Source organism: Peromyscus californicus, unplaced genomic scaffold (genome assembly GCF_007827085.1).
Source record: "Peromyscus californicus insignis strain IS unplaced genomic scaffold, ASM782708v3 Scaffold_3__1_contigs__length_106647218, whole genome shotgun sequence".
Lineage (NCBI taxonomy): Eukaryota > Metazoa > Chordata > Mammalia > Rodentia > Cricetidae > Peromyscus > Peromyscus californicus.
The window spans coordinates 57,010,963-57,034,474 of NW_026294551.1; the positions used below are offsets into that span (position 1 = coordinate 57,010,963).

At 42.5% G+C, this 23,512-nt stretch overlaps 1 protein-coding gene across 1 annotated transcript in view; it reads left to right on the forward strand.

Moving 5' to 3' along the window:
* Positions 1-23,512, forward strand: part of Dnah9 (dynein axonemal heavy chain 9) — a 354,060-nt gene that overhangs the window by 296,156 nt on the left and 34,392 nt on the right. Inside the window, 4 exon segments of the mRNA XM_052756894.1 lie at positions 3,790-3,960; positions 5,822-5,944; positions 15,844-16,037; positions 18,647-18,795. Of these exon segments, the coding sequence (XP_052612854.1) occupies positions 3,790-3,960; positions 5,822-5,944; positions 15,844-16,037; positions 18,647-18,795 (637 nt within the window).

Below are 23,512 nucleotides of genomic sequence, written 5' to 3' on the forward strand. Positions count from 1 at the left end.
TGGTTTAAAAAAGAAACATAAGCTTATATTCATATCATAGGAACATGCAAAAGAATTATAAGATAGTAAAAAGGCCAGCATAAAAATGAGCATAAGCTAACTATGGGATGATGTCCTTAGTTCAGGAGTAGTTGGAAATCACTCTAAGTATCAGGAACCTGCCACAGTGATGCTTTCTGAAAACAAGAATTCACCTGAAACCTGTGACTATAAGTTTAAAAACAGGTTGTAAGTTGTTTTGCAGTGATAGCATTCTGATGCAGGAGGCTTGGAAGCATGACTTCTAAAAAAGGAAGAGGTCACCGGGCATGTAATGCCAACCTTAAGGTGTGGAACTGAGGCACACGGAATCATAAATTCAAGACCAGTCTAGTATGCAGAACTTGTCTAAAAAAAGAAAGGAGAGTGCAGGGCGGTGGTGGCGCACGCCTTTAATCCCAGCACTCGGGAGGCAGAGCCAGGTGGATCTCTGTGAGTTCGAGGCCAGTCTGGGCTACCAAGTGAGTTCCAGGAAAGGCGCAAAGCTACACAGAGAAACCCTGTCTCGAAAAACCAAAAAAAAAAAAAAAAAAAAAAAAGAAAGGAGAATGTATTTGTGGTGATATTGTATTCCCCAAAATATTGTGCACCCTAATAAACTTATCTGGGGTCAGAGAACAGAACAGCCACTAGATACAGAGGCCAGAAAATGGTGGCACACACGCCTTTAATCCTAGCATTCCAGAAGCAGAGATCTGCCTGAATCTCTGTGAGTTTAAAGCCACACTGGAAACAGCCAGGCATGGTGACATGAGCCTTTAATCCCAGGAAGTGATGGCAGAAAGCAGAAAGGTATTTAAGGTGTGAAAACCAGGAACTAGCCTGGTTAAGCTTTTAGGCTTTTGAGCAGCACAGTTCAGCTGAGATCCATTTGGATGAGGACTCAGAGGCTTCCAGTCTGAGGAAACAGGATCAGCTGAGGAATTGGCAAGGTGAGGTGTCTGTGGCTTGTTCTGCTTCTCTGATCATCCAGCGTTCACCCCAATAACTGGCCTTGGGTTTGTTTTTATTAATAAGACCTTCTAACAATTCGTGCTACGTGTATTTTCAGTTGTTTACTGACCAACTTGATCTTTAAAAACAGATTTAAATGTGTAATAGTTAAGTAGTTATGAAAGGATCTTGGGAAATACAAAACAACAGCTGGAGGGGAGGGAGGGAGGGAAGGAGGAAAGACAAACAGAGAAAACTCTTCGGGACTCTATGGGCACAGGGCACAAATGTGGTGCACAGATATACATGCAGGCAAAAGATCCATACAGACAAAAATTTAAGTGAATAACTCTTTAAAAATAGTTACAATTATGATAAAGAGATTTGAACCCAGCACCTAGTCCTAGCACATATGGGGCCCTGAATTTGATCTCTAACACTGAAGGAAGTAATGGCAATAGAGACTTCACATGACTCCAGGGTCTGGCAACAGTGCTCTCACTGTCCACGTGGTATGCGTTTGCTGGAGCTAAGGCTGCTGCTCCCTAGGCCACGTGTGCTCTCTATGGTGAGGCCCCAACCCTTTCCTTTCTGGTTCTATATGTCAGGCTCCTTGAAGCGTTTGACTATTAGCCCATTGTCTGAGCACCCCTTAAACTTTTTCTAGTATCTTTTAGGTATTAGCAGGACACATCATCCACTCAATGTTTTCCAGTGCCTGCACTAAGTAAGACATAGGTGGGATTCTGGGAAATATAAGCATAAGGGCCAGCCCTATTCTCAGAGTGCTCATATCATGTTCACATAAGTAAAAAGAATTTTTAAAAATACTTGGTTAGAAAATTGATTTAGCCCCTAAAAGTTTCAGAACAGCTACTGAGGATCTTTAAGGATAGCCAGAGTCCATGACAAAACTCTCTGTGAAGAAGAGTCCTTCTTGGGGGTGAATGTGAGGATCAGGCCCAGCCTCAGACCCTTTCACAGACCAACAGGGGGAGAAACTAGCAATGAAAGTACACTCAGTGTGAAGGAAAGACAAAGTGTAGCCAGGATTTATGTTTTCTCTAAGTATTTTCCTGGGTTATGAATCACTTTACTCAAATTCAGTGATTCCAGGTTCTTTACTGACTGCTGCCTTTGGATAGAATTTTAGAAGAAAGGGGCAGTAATGACCTGAAGAAAGCTAACCACCCCATTCTATGCACTTGCTCTAAGTGGAAGCCCCGCAGCCTCTAATGAGCTATTATTTCATTTAAAATCTACCAAGGGAAGGTAAACCTCACAACGGGTTAGGTCAAGTATGGGCAGAAGATTTGCTGAGATCATCAGCAAATGAAGAAAGCTCCGAGGACTTCATTAGCAAAAAACACCTCAGCACTGAGAGAGAGAGAGAGAGAGAGAGAGAGAGAGAGAGAGAGAGAGAGAGAGAGAGAGATTCATCTCGCATTCTTAAATGAAGAACACCAAGACTCAGACCTTACATAGCTTCCACTGGGGTTCAAATACTGATGTTAAAAAGACTAAAGGGTTTTTGTTTTCCTTCTTGGAGCCACAAAAGGAAAATAGAGGAAAGAGCAGAGATCTAAGAACTAAGAGTTAAGTCCAGTTATAACATACTGGTTTTTATTTCCTTTCACTATTCTCTCCATATCATACTTAAAATGTAGTATCCCAAATATTTATTTTTCTAAGAAATCACCAATTTTACAATGATAGGTTAATGGTCACATAATTTTAATTTCCTACTGTGCCCTTATTGTAGTTCAGAGAAGAAATTGAGGGGGTCTGTGCTCCTACCACTTCAGGAAGAGACAATGGCTCAAAAGATTCAAGGACTTAGGAGAATGAGTGCAAAGCTAATAGAAATAGACCTACGACATCTGAGATTTTGATAGAAAAGTCATAAACTGAAATAGTTCTCACTACCCACTATGTGCCTGGGTCAGTTTCAGAAAATGACGTTGTTTAGAACATGTTCTCTATGCCACAAGAATTTTGTCATCTGTTAGATAACATCACGAACTCAAATAGTCATTGTTGGCTGTATCACCTTTGTATTTAGATAATTATCCAATAAAAACTTACTGGATCAAGTCCTTTGGCTGCAGCACATTTGTTTTTCATTGACTTCACTAATCAGCATTCAATATGCGCATTTATTAAACCATTTTGTATTGCTAATAATATAGTACCACAGGCTGGGTAAGTCACAAAGATGAGAAGTTTATCTTGGCACACAGTTCTTGGTTCAAGGTCTAGAGGTTAGATCTAGTGACAGTCTGCTTGTTGGCAAAGTCCAGAAGTTACACAGGACATCACTTGGAACAGGAAGCATACCTCTGTGTCCTGCTCTCTCTTCCTATAAAAAGCTACCAAGATTCAGTCATGGAAGACCTACCTGTAATGACTTCATCTCCCAATGACCCCACCTCTGAATGCCATAGTCAAAATAAATGCCTACCCTCTTAAGAACCCAGGATAGGGATTAAATTTCAATTTGAGTTTCAAGAAGGACTAAGAGCTAATAACAGGTCAGGTCCCTCAGGAGATGTCAGATCCCCTGGGATTGGAGTTACAGACAGTTGTGAACAGCCATGTGGGTGCTGGGAACCAAACCTGGGTCCCCTGGAAGAGCAGCCAGTGCTCTTAACCTCTGAGCCATCTCTCCAGTCCCTAATAGCAGGGTGGCTTCTTACTAGTGTCTCTTCTTAGCAAGAAGTGCTGGGAAAAGCTTTCAATGAGTAGACTAGAAAATTAAAATCATCTTCACAGGAAAGAGGATTTTATACATCGCCTATGATTCATCTTCTCGCCTAGGCCTTCAGCATTGTCTTCCAGAAAGCTGTGGAGAAGGCAGCTCCCAGTGAAAGCGTCAAAGAGAGAGTGGCCAATCTAATAGACAGCATAACCTTCTCAGTGTACCAGTACACCACGCGTGGCCTCTTCGAGTGTGACAAGCTGACCTACCTTGCCCAGCTCACCTTTCAGGTAAAAGCAAATCAAAACTGTTTCCACAAGCCATATTTACCATTCAGTCAGCAAATGTTAAGGAAACCTCTTCTATTATCATTTCTCAAACAAGCCCAACCTGGCCAGTGTCCATGCGCTGACCCACCATTGTCCAACAAATGGCAAACACTGTTAATTAACCATTGTCCCACTCGGAGCAAACTTCCTTAATCATTGTGCTTTTTCCAGCTGAAACTGGATAATCTGAGATTCTTTTCAAATTGGTACTCCAGTGTGGTGGTATTGTGTTCCCCAAAATATTGTGCACCCAAATAAACTTATCTGGGGTCAGGGCACAGAACAGCCACTAGATACAGAGTCTAGAAAGTGGTGGCACTCACACTCTTAATCCTAGCATTCCAGAGACAGAAATCCCTCTGGATCTCTGTGAGTTCAAGGCCACATTGGAAACAGCCAGGCATGGTGACACACGCCTTTAATCTCAGGAAGTGAGCCTTTAATCCCAGGGAGTGATGGCAGAAAACAGAAAGATATATAAGGCGTGAAGACCAGAAACTAGAAGCATTTTGACTGGTTAAGCTTTCGGGCTGTGAGTAGCAGTTCAGCTGAGATCCATTTGGATGAGGACTCAAAGGCTTCCAGCCTGAGGAAACAGGATCAGCTGAGGAATTAGCAAGGTGAGGTAGCTGTGGCTTGTTCTGCTTCTCTGATCTTCCAGCATTCACCCCAATAACTGGCCTCAGGTTTGATTTTTATCAATAAGACCTTCTAAGATTCATGCTATGCTCCAGAAACCACTGCAAATCAATCAAATTGGCGCTGGCCGTACAGGGCTTTCTATCATTGTAGCTGCTGTATATTTGGGATGTCTCCAACAGCTTTGGTTCTTAGGAGCTTGGGAACTTAGGACTTGCCATGTTACTGCATCATTAGGAAGAAACCTTGATCTGCTACTTAATCCCAACATCAAAAAGCCTTGAAGCATCGCTTCTTTATACAGACCTTCCTCCCTTCTTAGAACTGGGATTTTTCAATGTATAAGTAAGTGTATATAGCACAGGCTCTCTGAGCCCAGGGCACTCTCCAATGCTAAAAGTCAAATAGCCTGTCATCCATTTGTGCTGTTTGTATGTTTCAATGTCTGAGTTCATGGGTGCATGCTAGCATGCCTATATCACTCGTCCTCTGTATTCCCAGCTGCAGCGCAGACAGCTTCACCTTCACAAAGAAACCTGGATCCCACCTCTCATAATGAATCCTATCCACAGCCAAGCCAAAGGCTTTCTGTCCTGTGCACACGCCTCTCTAAGTAGCCCTCCAAGCCCCTATACCTTCAATCCCCCTTGGCTAGAAAGTTCTCTCTGCCTGTTTCAATATCTCCGTCTCTTAGCTTCCCCAAGACCCCAAGACAGAAAGCTTAGTTGAATTAATCTTCCTTCTTCTGTCTGCTAGCCACTCCTCTACTTCAGAATCCCTTCCACATTATTGATTTATATATGCGTTTCTATTTTGCATATATTCATATGTCGCTTTGACACTTGCCTCAAATCATGTCGTTTGTATGTGTCATCTGCTCAATTAAATTGCAGGCACATACTCCATGGCTCTTATGATTGATATATAATACTTGCTAACCAAGATATATAGTCATCCTCTGTGTGCATTTAAGTCGCTCTGGTGTTTTGGCTGAAAACAGATGCACACAGAAGAAATTTGCATGAATATACACTTCCAATCCACCCTCTTTAAACAGCCAAAATTGATGGGCAAGCTCTCGAACTAAAGGCAGCAGTAATTACACTGAGTGACAATCCCCAAGATCTCCAGCCTCCGTGACCACAGCTGAAGAATCACAGGGTTATTTTTTTCAACATTGCAGATTCTCCTCGTCAACCAGGAAGTCAATGCAGCAGAGTTAGACTTCTTGCTTCGGGCTCCAGTACAGACAGGAACCCCCAGCCCAATGGAGTTCCTCTCCCACCAAGCCTGGGGAGGCATCAAGGTCAGTACCAACCCCCAGAAAAAGTCAAGTTCTCTCAAAGGCTTGACTTAAATACATGTCCTCATGTTATCAGTGTGTCTCTCTCAGAGTTCAAACATAGAGTTGTGTTGAACACAGATGCATTTTTCCCTTTCAAGTACCACCACAACAGTCTCATCCTCCCAAGCGTGCTGAGAAGAAACAAGTATGTTTTGGGGTGAGAGCTATCCCTTTAGCAGGGAGGGGGTGCCGAAAGTGCTGATGGGTTTTTTTTAGCCAGCTAAACAGTCTTTCATCTGCCAAGGCTTAGGGCTGGAATCTGGGCTCCTCAGATCAGCCCAGGGACTCTTATGAAGATGCTGTCCCACCACTTCCGGAAGTCAGGCAGGTACTAGAGCTCTTCTGGGTATCTCTGTTTATCTGGGCTGAAACTCCCAAGCAGAGGATCCTTTCCAACCCGTGACTCTCAGCACTTAAGAATAGCGCGTGTCTATTGAGTTCATTGAATATACACTACTATTTCGTCCTCTTGTCCATCTGGGAAATAGGTCTTGTTTGTTTCCGTTTCACATGGGAACATGAAACATAGGTCCTACCACTTTCAAATAGCAAATCTAGGACACAAATCTATGTTAGACAGATCAGTCTAGTTAGTATTTTATGAAAGTTGAAAAGATCACAAACTCTAAAGCGTTTTCAGTAGGGACTGATTCCACATTCAGAACCAGACCTGATGTCTGCCAGGAAATGAGGGATAAGTGACTTCCAGCTCCAGAGAGTCCACAGCTGCATGCTATGTAGGCAACTTTCTAGCCCATACCCATGGGCACATGTGGAATAGAATGTTTGTAAGATGAACCCTGCTTATGATCTCCCATGTTTGTTCTCACATTGTACAAATGTTTAATAGCACAAAAAAGTGTACATCTGAAGTAATATAATCAGCTTTCTCTATATTTCTTACTCAGTTTTTTAAAGTAATTGTGTATTCACAAGCAATTGTAAGAAATGATTCACAGATATCCCTCATACTCTGTTTCCTATAATGTCTAATCCTTGGAATACTGTCCTATGTTCTTTTATGGGTATGTGATGTATGTACCTGCGTATACTTGGTTTTATCATATGCACTCTTAAACATTTTATCAATTGATTTGGCTTGCTGTTGTGAATGGAATATCCCTTTATTTCTTTCCCAATATGTTTTTCCTCTTCTCATACCAGATTAGGCAGGTGTAATAATCACTACTATCAAAATTCAGAAAGTCCCGTTGTTACAAAGACTCCCAGTTGGCTCCTTCTACCCTGGGTACCAATCAACCACCAGCCTGTTCTCCATTTGCAGAATTATTTTTTACCTCAGGGATGTCATGTGAACAGAAACACAGTATATAACCTTTACAGATTGGACCATCCACTCATCCTAATTCCCTTAAGGTTAATCCAAGCCGATTTATACCCAGAATGTAATCATTTATAAGCATGCTGCCCACATCAAAGGAGTCATCTTGGGAAATTCAAGGCTAATTCTGCTAATGCTACTGTCACTCAAAATATTTCCCTAACTTCCTTCTTAAAGAATCTCTAGCTGTTCTTACACGGTCTTTCAGGACTGCGTTAGCTACCTTCCTCGTTGATGCACAACACCTGACAGATGAACTTAAAGAGTTTACTTTGGCTCCCAGTTTGAGTCAATCATGGTGGCAAAGTCATGGGCAGCTGGTCACATGGCATCCACAGTCCAGAAAACAGAGAGAGGAATACTGGTACTCCACTCACTTCCTCTTTTTTTAGTTAGCCCAGTACTTAGCACATGGAATGGTGCAGTATACCTTCAGGGTGGGTCTTCCCAACTCACTTAACCCAATCTAGAAACTTCTTTACAAGCATGCCCAGAGGCTCGTTTTCATGGAGACTTTAAATCCTATCAAGTTGTCAATCAAAATTAACCATCCCAATTCTAATTCTTGTCAAGTGGACACCCAGACACATCACCTTCAAGCCATAATCTTCCATTACTTGTCCCCAAAAGCTCTTGGCCATCTCATAATGCAAGATGTATTCAATCCATTTCTTAAAGTCTTCATAGTCTCCAAGAGCCCTAACACTATTCAAAAGTATGACTCTTTTGTGAGACTCACTTATCTCTTAACCATGAGCTCCTATAAAATAAAAAATAAATCACATACTTCTAGCATACAATGACAAGGCCCATCCCCAGCATAGGAGCAAAATAAGCTGAAAATGAGGAAATACATGTTTGGCTCACAATTTTAGAGGTTTCTGTCCATGGCCTCTTAGCCCCCATTTCTTTCATTTTTCTTCCTGTTTTGTTTTTATTTATCATTAGCACACAAAGTAATCAGTTTCATTATGGAATTAACACATGCATTTATTATTTTAAGACAGAATTTCACAATCCTCTGCCTCAACTTCCTGCTTGCTGGAATTAAAGATACACACATTTATTCTCAGCATTCCCATTGCTTTTGGGCCTGTGGTGAAGCAGTGCATCATGGGATAGAGGAAAGCTCATGGTAGGCAAAAAACAGAGAGGGAGAGGCCATTCACCCCTTCAGGGGCTGCACCTTTAGTGACCCAGCTTCTTGCCACTGGGCCTTACCTCCCAAACCTTCCTTCATCCCTCAATGGCTCCAGATATAACAGCCAATACTTTTAGAATGAGTCTTTGTTAGATTATTTAATAGTCAAACAATAACTATTATTAATGAGATATTTTGCTTTCACGATGTCTTTGAAACCTGCTGAATATTTTGCACATGGATATTCAACTCAGATGTTAACTTTTCTTCCAAAATATTTGTATTTAGACTTTATATTATTGTTGAAACAGTTGGCTCATACATCCAAATTGTTCCAAACACCCCTCTATAAGTTTTCTAATTACTAACGTGAGTTCAAGTTTGTGCACTTAAGCTGTAAAATCATTCAAATACAGTTGAAAATTAAGTCTCTGAGCCAGGCAAGTGGCATATGCCTGTATAGTCCCAGCTGTCTAAACTCTGAAGTAGGAGGATCTCTTGAGTTCAGGATGTCAAAGACAACCAAGGACTACAGAGAGAAGCCTCTTTAAAAAACCAGTCCCACCAGGTGGTGGCAGCACACACCTTCAATCCCAGCACTCGGGAGGCAGAGGCAGGTGGATTTCTGTGAGTTCGAGGACAGCCCAGTCTATAAAGTGAGTTCCAAGACAGCCAGGGTTACACAGAGAAGCCCTGTCTGAAAACAAACAAACAGTCCTTCCATCACACTAACCCTATCTCAAGTTCTCAATATTCCTCATGGCCAGTGGCTACCTTGTTGGACTTGGAAATCCTGACTCAGAGTCTGCTGCCTTTATGGAAATATGTTCTAAAAGCAGTTCTGAATGAACCCATGAGCAGAACAAGAGCAGCAATGGAGATGGACTAGTTCACACAGACCCTGATTCTGGCATACCTGGATCCAAGTGTAAGAGAGAGAGAGTGTGTGTGTGTGTGTGAGAGAGAGAGAGAGAGAGACAGAGAAACTATGTGTATATGAGTGTGAGTGTATTGTGTGTGAGAGAGAGTATGTATGTATATGTGAGTGTGTTATGAGTGTGTATGTATGAGAGAGAGAGGAAGAGAGAGTGTGTGTATGTGCATATGAGTGTAAGTGTGTGTGTGTGTGAGAATGTGTATATGTGAATGTGAGTGTGTTCTAAGTGGGTGTGTTGGGGGGGGTCCTCTGGCATGTTATCTAACTCTTTGTTTCCTTATCTGCAGAAGAACTATCATAACATCTTCCACAAAATGAATGTTCAGTAGTCAGAATCCACTGGTGGCTGTGGCAGTGTAGTCAGATGGTTTCTCTGGTCCCACCAGACCCCCACAGTCCCGTGGTCCACTTATAAAATAATCACTCAGAAGCTTATATTAATTATAATTCCTTGGCCGTTAGCTTAGGCTTATTACTGACTAGCTCTTACACTTAAATTAATCCATAATTCTTGTCTTATGTTTCACCATGTGGCTTCGTACCTTTTCTCAGTTCTGCCTTGACATCCTGATTTCTCTGTGTTTGTCTGATGACTCCTGACTCAGCCCTTCTTCTTCCCAGAATTCTCCTCATCTGTTTGTCCCACCTATACTTTCTGCCTGGCTACTGGCCAATCAGCATCTTATTTATCAACCAATCAGAGCAACACATATTCACAGCATACAGAACGCTACCCCACAGCATGGCGGTGTTTGCTTCACAGGCTGCTGTTGTCCAGCACTATATGCTGAGTTTCCTGAAATGATAGAACTGTACAGTTGGAGAGCCTAGAAATCGGAAGTGATGATGTAGGCAGAACCAGGCTGCCTCCAAATCCTCTGGGTAGGACTTGTCTTTGCATCTTCCAGTGTCTGGTAGCCTTTGGCATTCCTCAGTTAGGGGCCCAGAGACCCCGTCTCAGTCTTCAGCAGCACAGTCAGCACAGAGCTGCCTTCCCTCTGTATGCCTCTGTGGCTTTCTCCTTCTCGGAAAGGCCCCAGTCCCAGTGGATTAGGGCCTACCCTAGTAAAACCATTTTAAATTGAGCACACCTACAAAGACCCTATTAATTCTTTACATTTAATTTTATTGAAAGGCAAACTATGCTGGAGGATAATTCTTCACTATATCTTTTGAAGAACACAACTCATAATAATCCTGATGAGCAATTTCCCCCAATATAAGGGACATGCATGCTGTGGCTGATGCGGGTGTGCCTAATAGAATCTGTCCACAAAAAGAAAAACTTCCAGGCACTGGAAACTGCCCAACTGGACCAAATCCTGTTGACTTTCTCTGTATTCTCTCCCACTATGCCCTCCATGGCAAAAGTGAAGAAGGCCCCAAAGCAATGGGGCTGCTGCAAATGGACGTGCATATCTTTTTAATCCCAGCAGTCGGGATGCTGAGGCTCCCATCTTACACAGCTTACCTCAAGCTGGTCTAGAGGTTATTTCCACCCCTCCTTTCACAGAATGCCTTCTTGGCTTGGCTTGGCTTCCCTCTGCTTTTGTGTTTTGCTTTGTGGGCTGAGCTCATCTGGCTGTTTAAAGTCTTCTGCAAATGAGCAAAGCTTTATCTCTCCCTCTCTCTCTGAGTTTGTTATGGGGAACAACAGACCCAGGTCCATCAAACTCAGGCACAGCCTGGGATGTGCACAGGTGAGGCACAAAGCAATATGTGGTACATATCGTGGAAACTTTTGATGAATGCTTTTCCAGTGCACGCTTGGATTTTAGCCTAAAGAAACAAACTGAGTATAATTGAATAGGAGATAATAAAAAAAAAAAGAAGAAACATTTTAAAGGATTCTATCTAATGAGGAAGGTTGATTGCCTTGCTTCCTTCCCCAGAAGACTAATAAGCAGGTAATGAATGACATTTCTGTGATAAAATCCTGCTTTTATTGTGATCCTTTGTAAGGATGTTTTCAGTCCCCTCAAATGTTGAACTTTCAGGTAATAGGCATGTTCTGTTTCATTAGAAAAAATCTCATCTGGGCTGAATTTCTTTGTCTGCCTTTGAAAAGGCCCCTCACTGCCACTCTGGATGCCAATTTAGCACTGTTGTATTTTGCTGCACAGTCCAAAGTAATTAGGTTAATTAGTCATTTCCATTTAGCTTATTAGAAGGCTAGAAATCCCTTCCCCTCATTTGGGAGATTAAATGGTGCAATTGTGTTCACCAAAGAGCTTCAAGGATGTGGTTTCCGACCCAGGCCTGGCAACTGGGAGCTCTGGTCGTGGTGTAATTTGCTCTATTTTGTGGAGACACAGAAAGGGTAATTGGGCAGGAAAGGGTTAATGATGCTACAGGCTGAGAAGTGAAGAGGGGCAGCCTGGAAGTAAAGGAGAGTCAGATCCACAGCACACAGAGAGAATGACCAGCCCTAGCCCCATCCCCATCCCCATCCCCATCCCCTGCCCCTGCCCCCAGCCCCTGCCCCAGCTCCAGCCCTCCTGTGGCTATGCAGATGTCAGACTTCCTTAATTAAACACTTCCCAAAGGCTGCCCATGCCTGAGGAAGTTCTTGCCCACAGCTAACTCACAATCTTGTAGGAATTAGAGACAAAGAATGTGGCAGTTGAAATCCAACAGCTAGCAAACCTCCATAGTCTTCAAAGTTTTGTGTCTAGGCTAGAATATAAGATATGACACTTTAATGTGAGAAATCCATGGAGTCTGCTTAAAGGGCAAAGAAATTTATTAGGGAAGGAAAACTCACTAGACAGAATAGAGGAATTGTTGCAGGATCCTGGAAGGATGGGGCATGGTCCCATGCTGTTCTGCTTGAGATCATCCCAGCATCCAAGTCCCATGAAGGAGAAAAGAGAGTACTGGGCATGTGCATCCCAGGTCTTAAGGGTCCCAATTGACCATGCCCCAGGGGCATGTAACTTCAAGGTCATAGGCAGGTATAATAGTTACCTGCTACCTCACTAGGGGTGGTGCTTCAAGGTCATAGCTAGAACAGCTACCCACTACAGCACTTGATCCCCTGGCCTCATTTTTTGCATAAACAAACCAAAGTCCAAGAAAACTGCAAGTTCTGTGGGCTGTAAATGCTGGTGGTAGGACTGAACTCTGTGTCCCTGGGCCTCATCCACCTTTCCTCATAGCACCCCTCACCACTTGTCATGAAAGAAGGTATTTCTCACACGATGTAGCTGGGGTAGAATCAGTAATCTACAGAACCCTGGTGAAAAGATGTGTGTTCGTCCCCTCAGGAGAAGAGTGCAGGCACACCAAGGCCAGTGTCTGTGTCCTTCTGCAGCCTTCCTATGTCCTTGTTCCCAGGTAGGATTCTCTGCAGCCATCATGTTTTCACAATCCCATCTCACCTTCCAGGTTTGGGCCCATTTTTTATCCTTCCTTTAAAATGCATTCTCATTTTCTTGGTCTTTGTGCCAACCTAACAGAACCCTACATGTTTTCCAAGACTTCCCTCGTCTCCTTTCTCCCTAAAACTGAAAGCTACTTGAAGACATGTATCGATTTCCCCCCACCCCCACTACTGTATTCTGATTTGGAATGTAGTAGGACATTAATGCTGAAAGATTATATGACTGAATGGATGGATGGATTTAAATAATGATAGTTTTGAACTCCTTAACCTTCATTGCATTGTATAGGTGCTTTAGACCCTCATTCTACTGTTGGAGAAATGAAATATAAAGGCAGAGTAGAAGCACTACCCATCACTAAATGTATAAGGGGGTGGGTCTATGTCAAATCCCCACCGAATTCCTTTGCTTTATATCACTATGATGAAATACCTAACAGCACAGATTATGGTGGCAATATTAATTTTGGTTCATGGTGGTAGAAGGCTCAGTTCATTAGGGTGGGAAAGGTGTGAAGGACAGCTTGATTTACACCAAGGTAGACCAGAAAGCAGAGAGCAAGACAGAAGGTGGCCAGGGATAATATACCCACAAATATCCACTCCCAGAAACCTTCTTCCGACTAGCCCTTACTCCAAGTTTCCAAAATAATGCTACAAGCTGGGGGTTAAGGTTTCAAAACAAAAGCTATGTTTAAGCCGTAATCCCCACCCAAATTTTCAATATCAAGACTGATGATACCATAGATATATTAAGACAGTATAATAGGATTTACTACTCTTTGCATGTCCTGAAATGGACCATCTACTTTACATCCCTTACCTAGAGTGTTAGGGATCTTTGCAGAAGAAAGGATAGAAAGATCTCAAGAGCCAGAGGAAACGGTAGATAACTGCAACGGTAGACAATATTCATTTTCTGGACACAACAGGGCAGTTGCACATATCTCATAGTGACTGTGAGCACATGCACAAGGCCCATGTTGGCTTAACCAGACAAAACCCCAGCATGGAGGGAGAGAGGTGGGAGTTAGTTCCCTACCTGTAGGTCTATTGGCTTTTGATAGCTGCTGGGAAAGGAAGATTCAATTTTCTTTAGGAGGGTGACTTGTGGTAGGTCTGCCACACTCCAGGACAGGCACTATACTCAAGAGTATATGGGAAACACAACTTGGACTCAATTTGGGGGTAGGGAGAGAAAAAGAGAGACAGAGAAAACAAAGTTTGGTGTGCAAGTGTTACAGCTCTGAGGAGAAAGGTATCCTGACTGTCAGGGAGTCAGACTATACCTGTATCTGTGCTCGAGTCGGGGATGGTTTCCCCAAAGGAATGTAGCAATTCTGCTCCTCTCAGAGAGAGCCCTTACAACTAAGCTCTGCTCCACTCTGCTAGGAGAGTTTCCACCAGCAGAGATGTCCCTTGCTTCTCTGCTCTGGTGAAAATTTTTACTTCTGGGCTTCACTCTGCTAACGGGGAAAACCTCCTCAGAAATGTAGCAGTTTGCTCCTGCTCCATAAAAATTGTTACTCCTCTGCTCCCTCCACTAAGGGGAGTTTCCCAGCAGAGATGTCCATTGCTTCTCTGCTCCACACTACTCTGGTGAAAGAAGGTCTTCACCCAAAACTCATTCGAGAGATTTATTTATTTGGGAGAGAGGAATCCAGGAGAGTGGCTGCCTCTGCCAGGATGGAAAAGGGCTGAACAGGCACAGGGCTTATATAGGGCTTCTTAAGGCGGAATGTTTCCAGGGTGAAGATTTTCAGGGTGGCAATTAGTGGGATTTCAATCCCTGAGCTTGGATAAGCTCAGAGATGGTTGATTTTCCTGCTCAGGGATTGGTTGGTTTCTTGCTCAGTTGGTTGGGGGTGGAGGGGAGTCGGGGAAGTGCAGAGCCAGGGTGTGTTTCTTTGGCTGGCCTTTTTACCCTCCAGGATAGGTAGAAAGATGGGGGTGGATCTGGAAGAAGTTGGGGGAAGGAGATAAATATGATCAAAGTACTTTATACTACTGTCAGAATGAAGTCTTCTGGAAGGAAAAAGGGAGCTTCCAAGTAGTGCAAAAAAAGGCCAGCAATCCAAGAATGAAGACAGCATTGGGGTGGTAGGAGCTATGAATGGGCCAGGGTAGAGGCGCCTGTGCATGGACAGAGGATACACGATACAGGTTCCCTTCAGCTTCAGAGGAAGGAGTGCCCTGGCTTACTTCCTAGCCTTCCCAAATAGGAGGAGGAAGAAGGCATAAGATGCATGCTATCAGGAATCAGACATCTACAAGTTGAGCAATTGTTGAGTGGCAAGTTCAGCTCTGTGAACAGCTGTAAGTACACTGCAAAAATGATGCAAGGGCATCCTGCTCTAATCTACAAGCAGATGTGCTGTGTCTGCTGACTTTGAGTGGGACTTTGTAGAGCCTTAACAAATAAGAGGCATGACTGGCACTAGAAAAGGAAGGCGCCAAAGTTAGTGGAAAAGAGAACAGAATTGAGTTAGTAGAGTTGGGCACACACCCGAGGTTGATGCAGGAAAGCTCAAATGGGATGGGATGGTGAACGACACCTTGGAGAGGGGCATGAAATGAAGATGTGTGGTTCCTGTGTTCTGTATTTGAAGTTGATGCTTATGGACCAAGCAGTCCGTGGAAATGCTGCATTGACATTCTAGAGACATTTGAGAGATGGATGGACAGTGTGGTCGTACAGTGAGTATGAAAATGCAACGAAGCCTCTCTGACTTAGGTGTTGGGGCTCTGGGACCTCAAAAACTGCAGCACCTACTTTGACCCATTTCCCATGGAACAGTGTGCTGCTGGGTGTGACCCAGTCACAAACATTTTATTTGCAACTGCTGTATGGTATTGGTAGGCAGTGTGTTATGGATGAGCTTGCATATAGTCTTCCTCTTTATTGACTTTTTCTAGAGGGAGAACCAAGACTCCAGACCAGACTATGAATGAGACCTGTTTGTGCAAAGAATGCCACTTGCCTCTCAGCCCTCTGCCCCCAATGCACAGCTGTCTAGAGAAACTGCATTTTAGAACAAGATTCTCTGACATTCCCTAGGCCCTTTCATCAATGGAGGAATTCTGCAATCTGGATCGAGACATTGAAGGCTCTGCCAAAAGCTGGAAAAAGTTTGTGGAGTCCGAGTGTCCTGAGAAGGAGAAGTTCCCCCAGGACTGGAAGAACAAGTCAGCCTTGCAGCGCCTCTGCATGATGAGGGTCATGAGGCCTGACCGGATGACCTATGCCATGCGGTAGGGGGCAGACTACAGACTCTGGGAAGGCATGTGTACAGGGCAATCTTAGGAAGACCAGCCTGGCATAGCTGAACTTCAAGGCCATGTTCATATAGTAATGGGCACCTTTGTACCAAGACTAAAACCCATGAGACCAGTTGACTTGGGTATGGCATCTGTTTTAGGTATGCCACTGGTTGTCTTGATGTCTTAATAGAAAGTTTGGGGGAAGAGAGATATTCATCAATCTCAGTATTGAAAAAGATGCCAATCACCAGTAATATGAAGAAAGATGGAGGGATCCAGAAAGCATGTGGAGATTCTACTTTTAGCATCACAGAAACAGAGAGAGTGAGGTGGTTATATCCTGAGATTGATAAATAGATGGCAGAGAATCAATAAGGATATTTGACTTCTAACTTCTCTGAGAAGTAGGATGATCAGCTATATGGAGTTAAAATCAGAGAATGGAGAAGGCTTGAAAAGAGGTCTGTGGCTAGAGAGATGGTAATATATACCAGGCAAGTGTGAGGACCAGACTCTGGAACCTCAGAACCCACACACGCGCTGGATGGGTGTGACAGCCTTCCTGTAGGCCTAGTGAATGGGCACAGAGACAGGGATTCCCTAGAGCAAACCAAATCAAGCTAGTCAGAATCAGTGAGGTCTGGGTAGGTACCAGTGAGAGACCCTGTCTCAATATGTAAGGTGGGGAGCAATTGAAAAAGCTGTTTAATGTCAACTTTGGCCCTCCACAAGGACATGCACACATATGTATGTGCACTCATACATATGCATGTACCCACATGTATGTGAACGTGCATCCATGCACACATACCACACATAAGCAAAAAAAAGAACAAGAATCTGTGAAAATGAGAAAGAAGGGGATAGAGATATAGCTCAGTCGGCATAATGCCTGCCTAGCATGCATGCAGCCCACAGCTAGATCCTCAGCGCCACATAAACTAGGTATGGTGGCACAAGCCTCTAATCCCAGCACTCAGGAGGTAGAGGCAGGAGGATCATCAGAAGTTCAAGGTCATCCTTGGCTTCATCGGAAGTTTGAGGCCAGCCTGGGATACAGGAGACCCTGTCTCAAAAGAGAGAAAGAACAGGAGAGGGGGGAGCAAATGATGGAGGGATGGAGGGAAGCCGAGGAGAAATAAGACAGAAGTATGGCCAGGGAAATGCAAAAATTCCCAAAGCTACATTTGTAGTGGTGCCAGACATCCCCACTGGATGTTTTTCCCCCATAGATGTAAGAGTCAGAGGTACAAGGCTCCTAGGCTAAAGTTCCATTGACTTCAAAGCATTGAAATAAGAGTTGGGAAAGGCAGGTTGGGATATGATTAGAAGTCAAAGGCCATGGAGTCTACAGAGGCAGAAAGCAGCTTAGCAACCACTTGGAAAGTATCTGAATGTGAAAGTTCTCCCTGGTGCAATGAAAATATTCTAATACTGGACTGTCAAGAAGGTTGCACAACTTGGTAAATTTATTATACCTAAAGACATTACTTTTTAAGGAAAGGAATTATAAGACACAGCATCTATGCTAGATAAAAGAAGTGAGATGAAGAGTTGGCTGATGGGAAATCATCAGAGGGGCCAAGAAATTGAAATTCCTGCACTTTCATGGCACTCATTCAGGCAAAGATATTGAGATAAAGATATAGTATCAATAACTATAAGGATTGAAGATTTTGGACAGAGAATTAGTTGTTTCAGACTGTAAAAAAATTCCCAAGTAATGACATACATTGAAGGATTGCCATGAACTGGGTAGAGGAGGGGGTAAGGGATGAAAATCAATTGGTTTGAGGTCTGTCCACACAGATATTGATGTCACTCAGGCTGGAGGAAAGTTCATGAGCCAAGAGCCCAAGTGTTGAGTGAATGGGAAAAGTACCAAATAGAATGATAGATGGTACTGGTGTGCATGACTAGTGGTGATACAGTCCGGAGAAATGAGTCTCAGTGGAGCCACACAAGTGGAAAGGTGTTGATGTGAAGATAACTATTAGACAGAGAACATTATGTGGCCACTGCCCACACTGAAATCCATCTAGTGAAAGCCCAACTGAGAGGGATACAAGAGAAGCTATATCTTGGGGAATAGTGGAAGGATCCATGAATGTCAGGAGTTTGTCCAGACATCTAGTAAGCTGGAAGGATTTGTTTCACACAAAATGGGACACTTTGGAAAAGAACATTGTGGGCAGGAGTGGAAGAAAAACCAGTGAAGAGTAGAGTGTCAAAGAGTCCTGTGGGACCTTAAATGTTGGACGTGTTGCCACATTGCAGGGATATAGAGTAGGTTAGATTTAGCTGCCCATAGTCATTCAAAGACATTGGTCCTAACCTTCTCCAAAAGGGTGAGATGATGTGAGAAGAGACCAGGTCTACAGAGGGAGGCAGCAATGGTCTGGGTGGAGAGCAGTCAGGAGCCCAGATCTAGATGCATGGCTTGGAACTAGCAGGACAGACAGTAAGTGTTGACAAGTTGTGAAGTTGAAGCTGGTCCTAACTCTTTAACTGTCAGCCTCATGAGCTTGAACATGCCTTTTCATTTCTAGAAGCCTGTGTTTCTCAAATGTTATGACACACGTGCTTATCTCCTCCTACAGAGACTTTGTTGAGGAGAAGTTAGGAAGCAAATATGTAATGGGAAGAGCACTCGATTTTGTAGCCTCGTTTGAAGAGTCAGGACCAGCCACTCCCATGTTTTTCATCCTGTCTCCGGGGGTGGACCCACTGAAGGATGTGGAAAACCACGGTAAGCAAAGCTTGCTTTGGAGGCAAGGCTGCAATAGTCCACGGCCTTCCATTCTTCAGGTCTATTGCTTCCTCTTTTCTACATTCAAGGTTCACTGTGCAAAACTCTACCTTTGCAGGCCAGACAGAAGTCAGCCTTATTGCTAGAGCAAAGCCACAGCATCATGAACTAGAGAGAAGATTGGATTTCTTTTTAACCATTCTGTGTAGACCTGTGATTCATGTTGTATATAGCATGAATAAGCCATCCAATTTTGTCCTTCTGTAGATACCTTGTCTCAGAATCTCAGCTTTTGGAAAGATTGAATTTCCTGGGAACCCCTGTCAAGTGAAGTTCACCTGAAGCAGGAAAAGTGGGTCAGGTCAGCAGTTAAGAGTACTTGCTGCTTTTGCAGAGGACCTGAGTTCAGTTCCTGGCACCTACATCAGATGACTCACAAACACCTGGAATCCTAGGACCAGGGAATGTAATGCCCTATTCTGGCCTCCACAGGCACCGCGCTAACATACACTCACACAGATGCATACACATAAATAAAGATAACAATAAGTATTTTTTTAAATTGATCATAAGTATAAGTGCTTGTTTGGGGACTGTCAGTCTGTTTGGTTGATGTACGTATGATCTCTGTATGCCAACTGCAATTCTGACATTAGAACTGCATGGTAAAATTTTAAGTCAGGAAATGAGTCTGCCAACATTTTTCTGTAAGATTGATTCAGGTCTTTGTCCTCTGTTGGGTTTGCACACAACTTTTAAAATTGGCTTGTCAAGTTCTGTAAAAACTAAAGAGAAGTCCATTCAGATTTCAGCAGGGATTTCTGTGATTACCATGTAAGTCAAGTGAGGACAGGTGACTAACTTAACAACATGAAGTACTCTAACACATAAACATGGATTGGCTTTCTATGCAATTTTTAAAATTTTGTTCCTTTTTGAACAGTATTGCACAGTTTGTAGAGTGCATATCTTTCATTTGTATTCATAATATGTATATAAAATCACTTTCTTAATCTCAATTTCATTGGTGGTAAAATTTTATACATAAATTTCTGTTAGAAAAGTTGCTAAACTTGTCTGTTGGGTCTTGTGTTCTTATGATGGAGATGCTTAAGGTTTTCTAGATACTAGATTCCATACACATGCACACATACACACACACACACACCCCAACACACATATACACACATATAGATATACACACATAATATATACATGTAACACACACATACATATATACACATACATATACATGTAACGCATACACACATACATATATATACACATATATACATACATACACACATATACACATATACATACACACATACTTACACATATACATACATACACACATAAACACACATATACACACAATTTTCTAAATATAAGACTTTGTCCTCTACAAGTAGAGATAATATCTTTTACAATCTAAATGTTTTCTATTTTTTTTCTTTCCTGATTGCCCTGATAAGAATTTCAGTGTGATGTTAAAGAAAAGTGGCTAATTTAGGTATCTTTATCTTGTTCCTGGTCTTAGGAGAAGGAAGAATTTCAACCTTCCCCATTGACTATGATAGCTGTGAGTCTTTCATCATACCCAGGAAGCTGTTTCTATTTCTTGTTACAGCTTTTCTTTAATTGTGAAAACATGTTAGATTTTGTCAAATGTTTGATCTTCTTCTAGTGAGGTGATAATGCAGGTTATTTTTCTTCAGTGTATGAATACAACATGTTACATTGCTTGCTTGTTTAATTAAACCAACCTTGCCTTCTAAGGATCTCAGAATGATCCTACTATTTAATTCATTTTCTACATTACTAGATTCAGTTTGCCTGTATTTTGTTAAAGGATATTGGTGAGTAGCTTCATCAAGGATATAGGCCTACCTTTTTCTTAAACTTTGTCTCATTTTAGTTACAGAATAATACTAGGAATCTATTCATTTGACTAAATTTGGAAGTATTCCTTCCTCTTGTTTTGGTGTGTGTGTGTGTGTGTGTGTGTGTGTGTGTGTGTGTGTGTGTGTGTGTGTGTAGATTTTGTGAAGGATTGGTGGGTTCATCACATTTTCATCATCACAACAAAATACTTGAGGCAGCTAACGTCATTAAGAAAAAAAGGTGTACTGATTTTTGAGGTGGAAAGTCCAAACAGAACAGTGTAGGCTCTGGTGAAAGCCCATGATGGAGTCCTGGATCATAAATGGGAGAATCACAGACACAGGCATTGAAGAAGAAAGGAGAGGCCAGGCTTGCTGGAGGTATGACAGTCTTCTCAGAGAGCTCAAGGGTGGACCCCTCAATGACCCAAGGACCTCTCACTATGTCCCACCTCTTAAAAGTTCCACAGCACCTCCTAATAATGCCACTCTGGATATCAGGCCTCCAGTCACTTAGACCCTGGGGAAATACCCAAATGATGGGACCTGGCTTCCATTTCTATGAATGTTCGGGAGAACTCAGTGAGGAAGCCACTGAGCTTGGGCTTTTCTAGACAGGAAGTTCTAAAATTAAAAGTTAAGTCTCCTTGCCATGTTATGCCTAGTCTAAGTTTCAGTTTCTCACTGAGTAAGTTTCAGTACTTTATTTCTTTCAGGCCCTTGGTCACGTCATCAAAGTCATGTAATTTGTTGGTAAACAAACACATCTCTAATGATATCTGTATTAAAATGTTCAGTTCCTCTATGGTATATATATATATATATATATATATTAACTAGTCTAAAACTTAGTTGTGTGTGTGTGTGTGTGTGTGTGTGTGTGTGTGTGTGTGTGCAGGTATGTGTCCATGTGAGTGCATGTATGTGTGCAGGTCAGAGGTCAACCAACCTCAGATGTCATTTCTCATGAGCCATCCATCTTATTTTTTTTAAGACAGGATCTCTGTGTTGTATGAGAATGGCCCCTACAGTCTCATGTGTCTGAATACTTGGTCCCCAGTTGGTAGGACTGTTTGAGAAGGATTAGGAGGTGAGGCCGAGAAGGAGGAGGAGGTGTGTCACTGGGAGTGAGCTTTGGAGTCTCAAAAGACTTGTGCCATTTCTTATGTACTCTGCCATTCCTAGTGTGTTCTCTACCTCCTGTTTGTGAACCAAGATATGAGTCCTCAGCGGCTGCCATGTCTTCATTCCATTATCATGGACTCTAACCCTCTGGATCTGTCAGCCCAATTAAACTCATTCTTTGATAAGTTGCCGTGGTCATGGTGTCTTATCCCAGCAATAGAAAAAAAAAAAGACCAACATAGTCTGTCATTGGCCTGAAGTTCACCAAATAAGCTAGGCTGGCTGGTCAGTGGGCCCCAGAGATCGAACTATCTCTGCCTTACCAGCAGTAGGATTACAAACATGTTTATGTAGACTCTAGGAATTGAACTCAGGTCCTCAAGCTTGCATGGCAAGCATTTAACCAACTAAGCCATCTCCTCAGCCCCAAAGAAATATTTTGCTCCACAAATTCTAGATAATTCTTCTTGGCTTCCCTCTATACAAGCTAAGGCTTCCATTTTTTCAACTATGAAGCTGTGATTTTGTTTTTCCATAATCAAGGCCAAGTGTATGGTCATTTTCCTCTGTTCCTATCATTAATTCTACACATGCCTGTTCTATTGTGTTCACATTTAAACTTGAAAATAATAAATAGCCCTATCCTAGTTAATAGAAAAGTCCTCCTCTGAGACAAACAGTGAGACACATGCACATGATGTTGGGGAGTGGACATATGGGCCACTGACAAATGTGGACGTCAAAGGACAACTTCATGGAGTGGGTGGAGTTGAAGCCATCTCACTGGCCCACTGACTTAGAGTTTCTATTCCTGTGTTAGAACGCCATAATGAAAAGCAACTTTGGTAGGGAAAGGTTTATTTTGCTTACTCTTCCATGTCACAGTTGATCATCAAAGGTAGTCCAAAAGGGCAGGAACCTGGAGACAGGAGCTGAAGCAGAGGCTATGGAGGAATGCTGCTTACTGGCTTGTTCCACATGCCTTGCTCAGCCTGCTTTCATATACCAGGACACCACCCGCTATGGGATGCCCACTCACATCTATCATCAATCAGGAATATGCAGACTTCTCCATAGGCAATCTGATGGGGGCATTCCCTCAACTGAGGTTCCATCTTCCAAAATGACTGAAGCCTGTGTTATGTTGACTTAAAAACTAGCCAGCACACTCATATTCTCTGGTTTTTGGTTCAACGTTATGATCTCTAGATATCCTCAGAAGGAATATTTTACAGGCGTTTAAACCCATGTGAAGGTCTACTTTGTTTCATATGTAAATGGAGTTTTTCTTTGAGAGCTTCCAGTTTTTCCTGGAGTTGCAAATTCCCTTGAGAAAAGAAATAAATATCATTTATAATTATCACTAGCTTCATGCTCATTCTATGTATTGAAAGGCATTCTCTTTTTCTCTAGAAGGCATTCTTACTAGAGTCATTAGCATCTTCTTACAATATGAATGAATTCTATTTTAGCTTTCTAGGAAGCTGATATCCCTGGGTTTATTTTCTTGACATTCTACCTTAATTATATATATTTTAATCCTACTTATTTCTTATTTCCCATCTTCATTTTGCTGGCACACATCATCAGGAAAGAACGCTAGGAAATAACATTTCTGAATGCTTGCTCGACCCCAGATTTCGTGGATAATTTTTCTGGGTACCAAATGATTTCTACTTAGAACTTTGGTTACATGTATCTGCTGTATT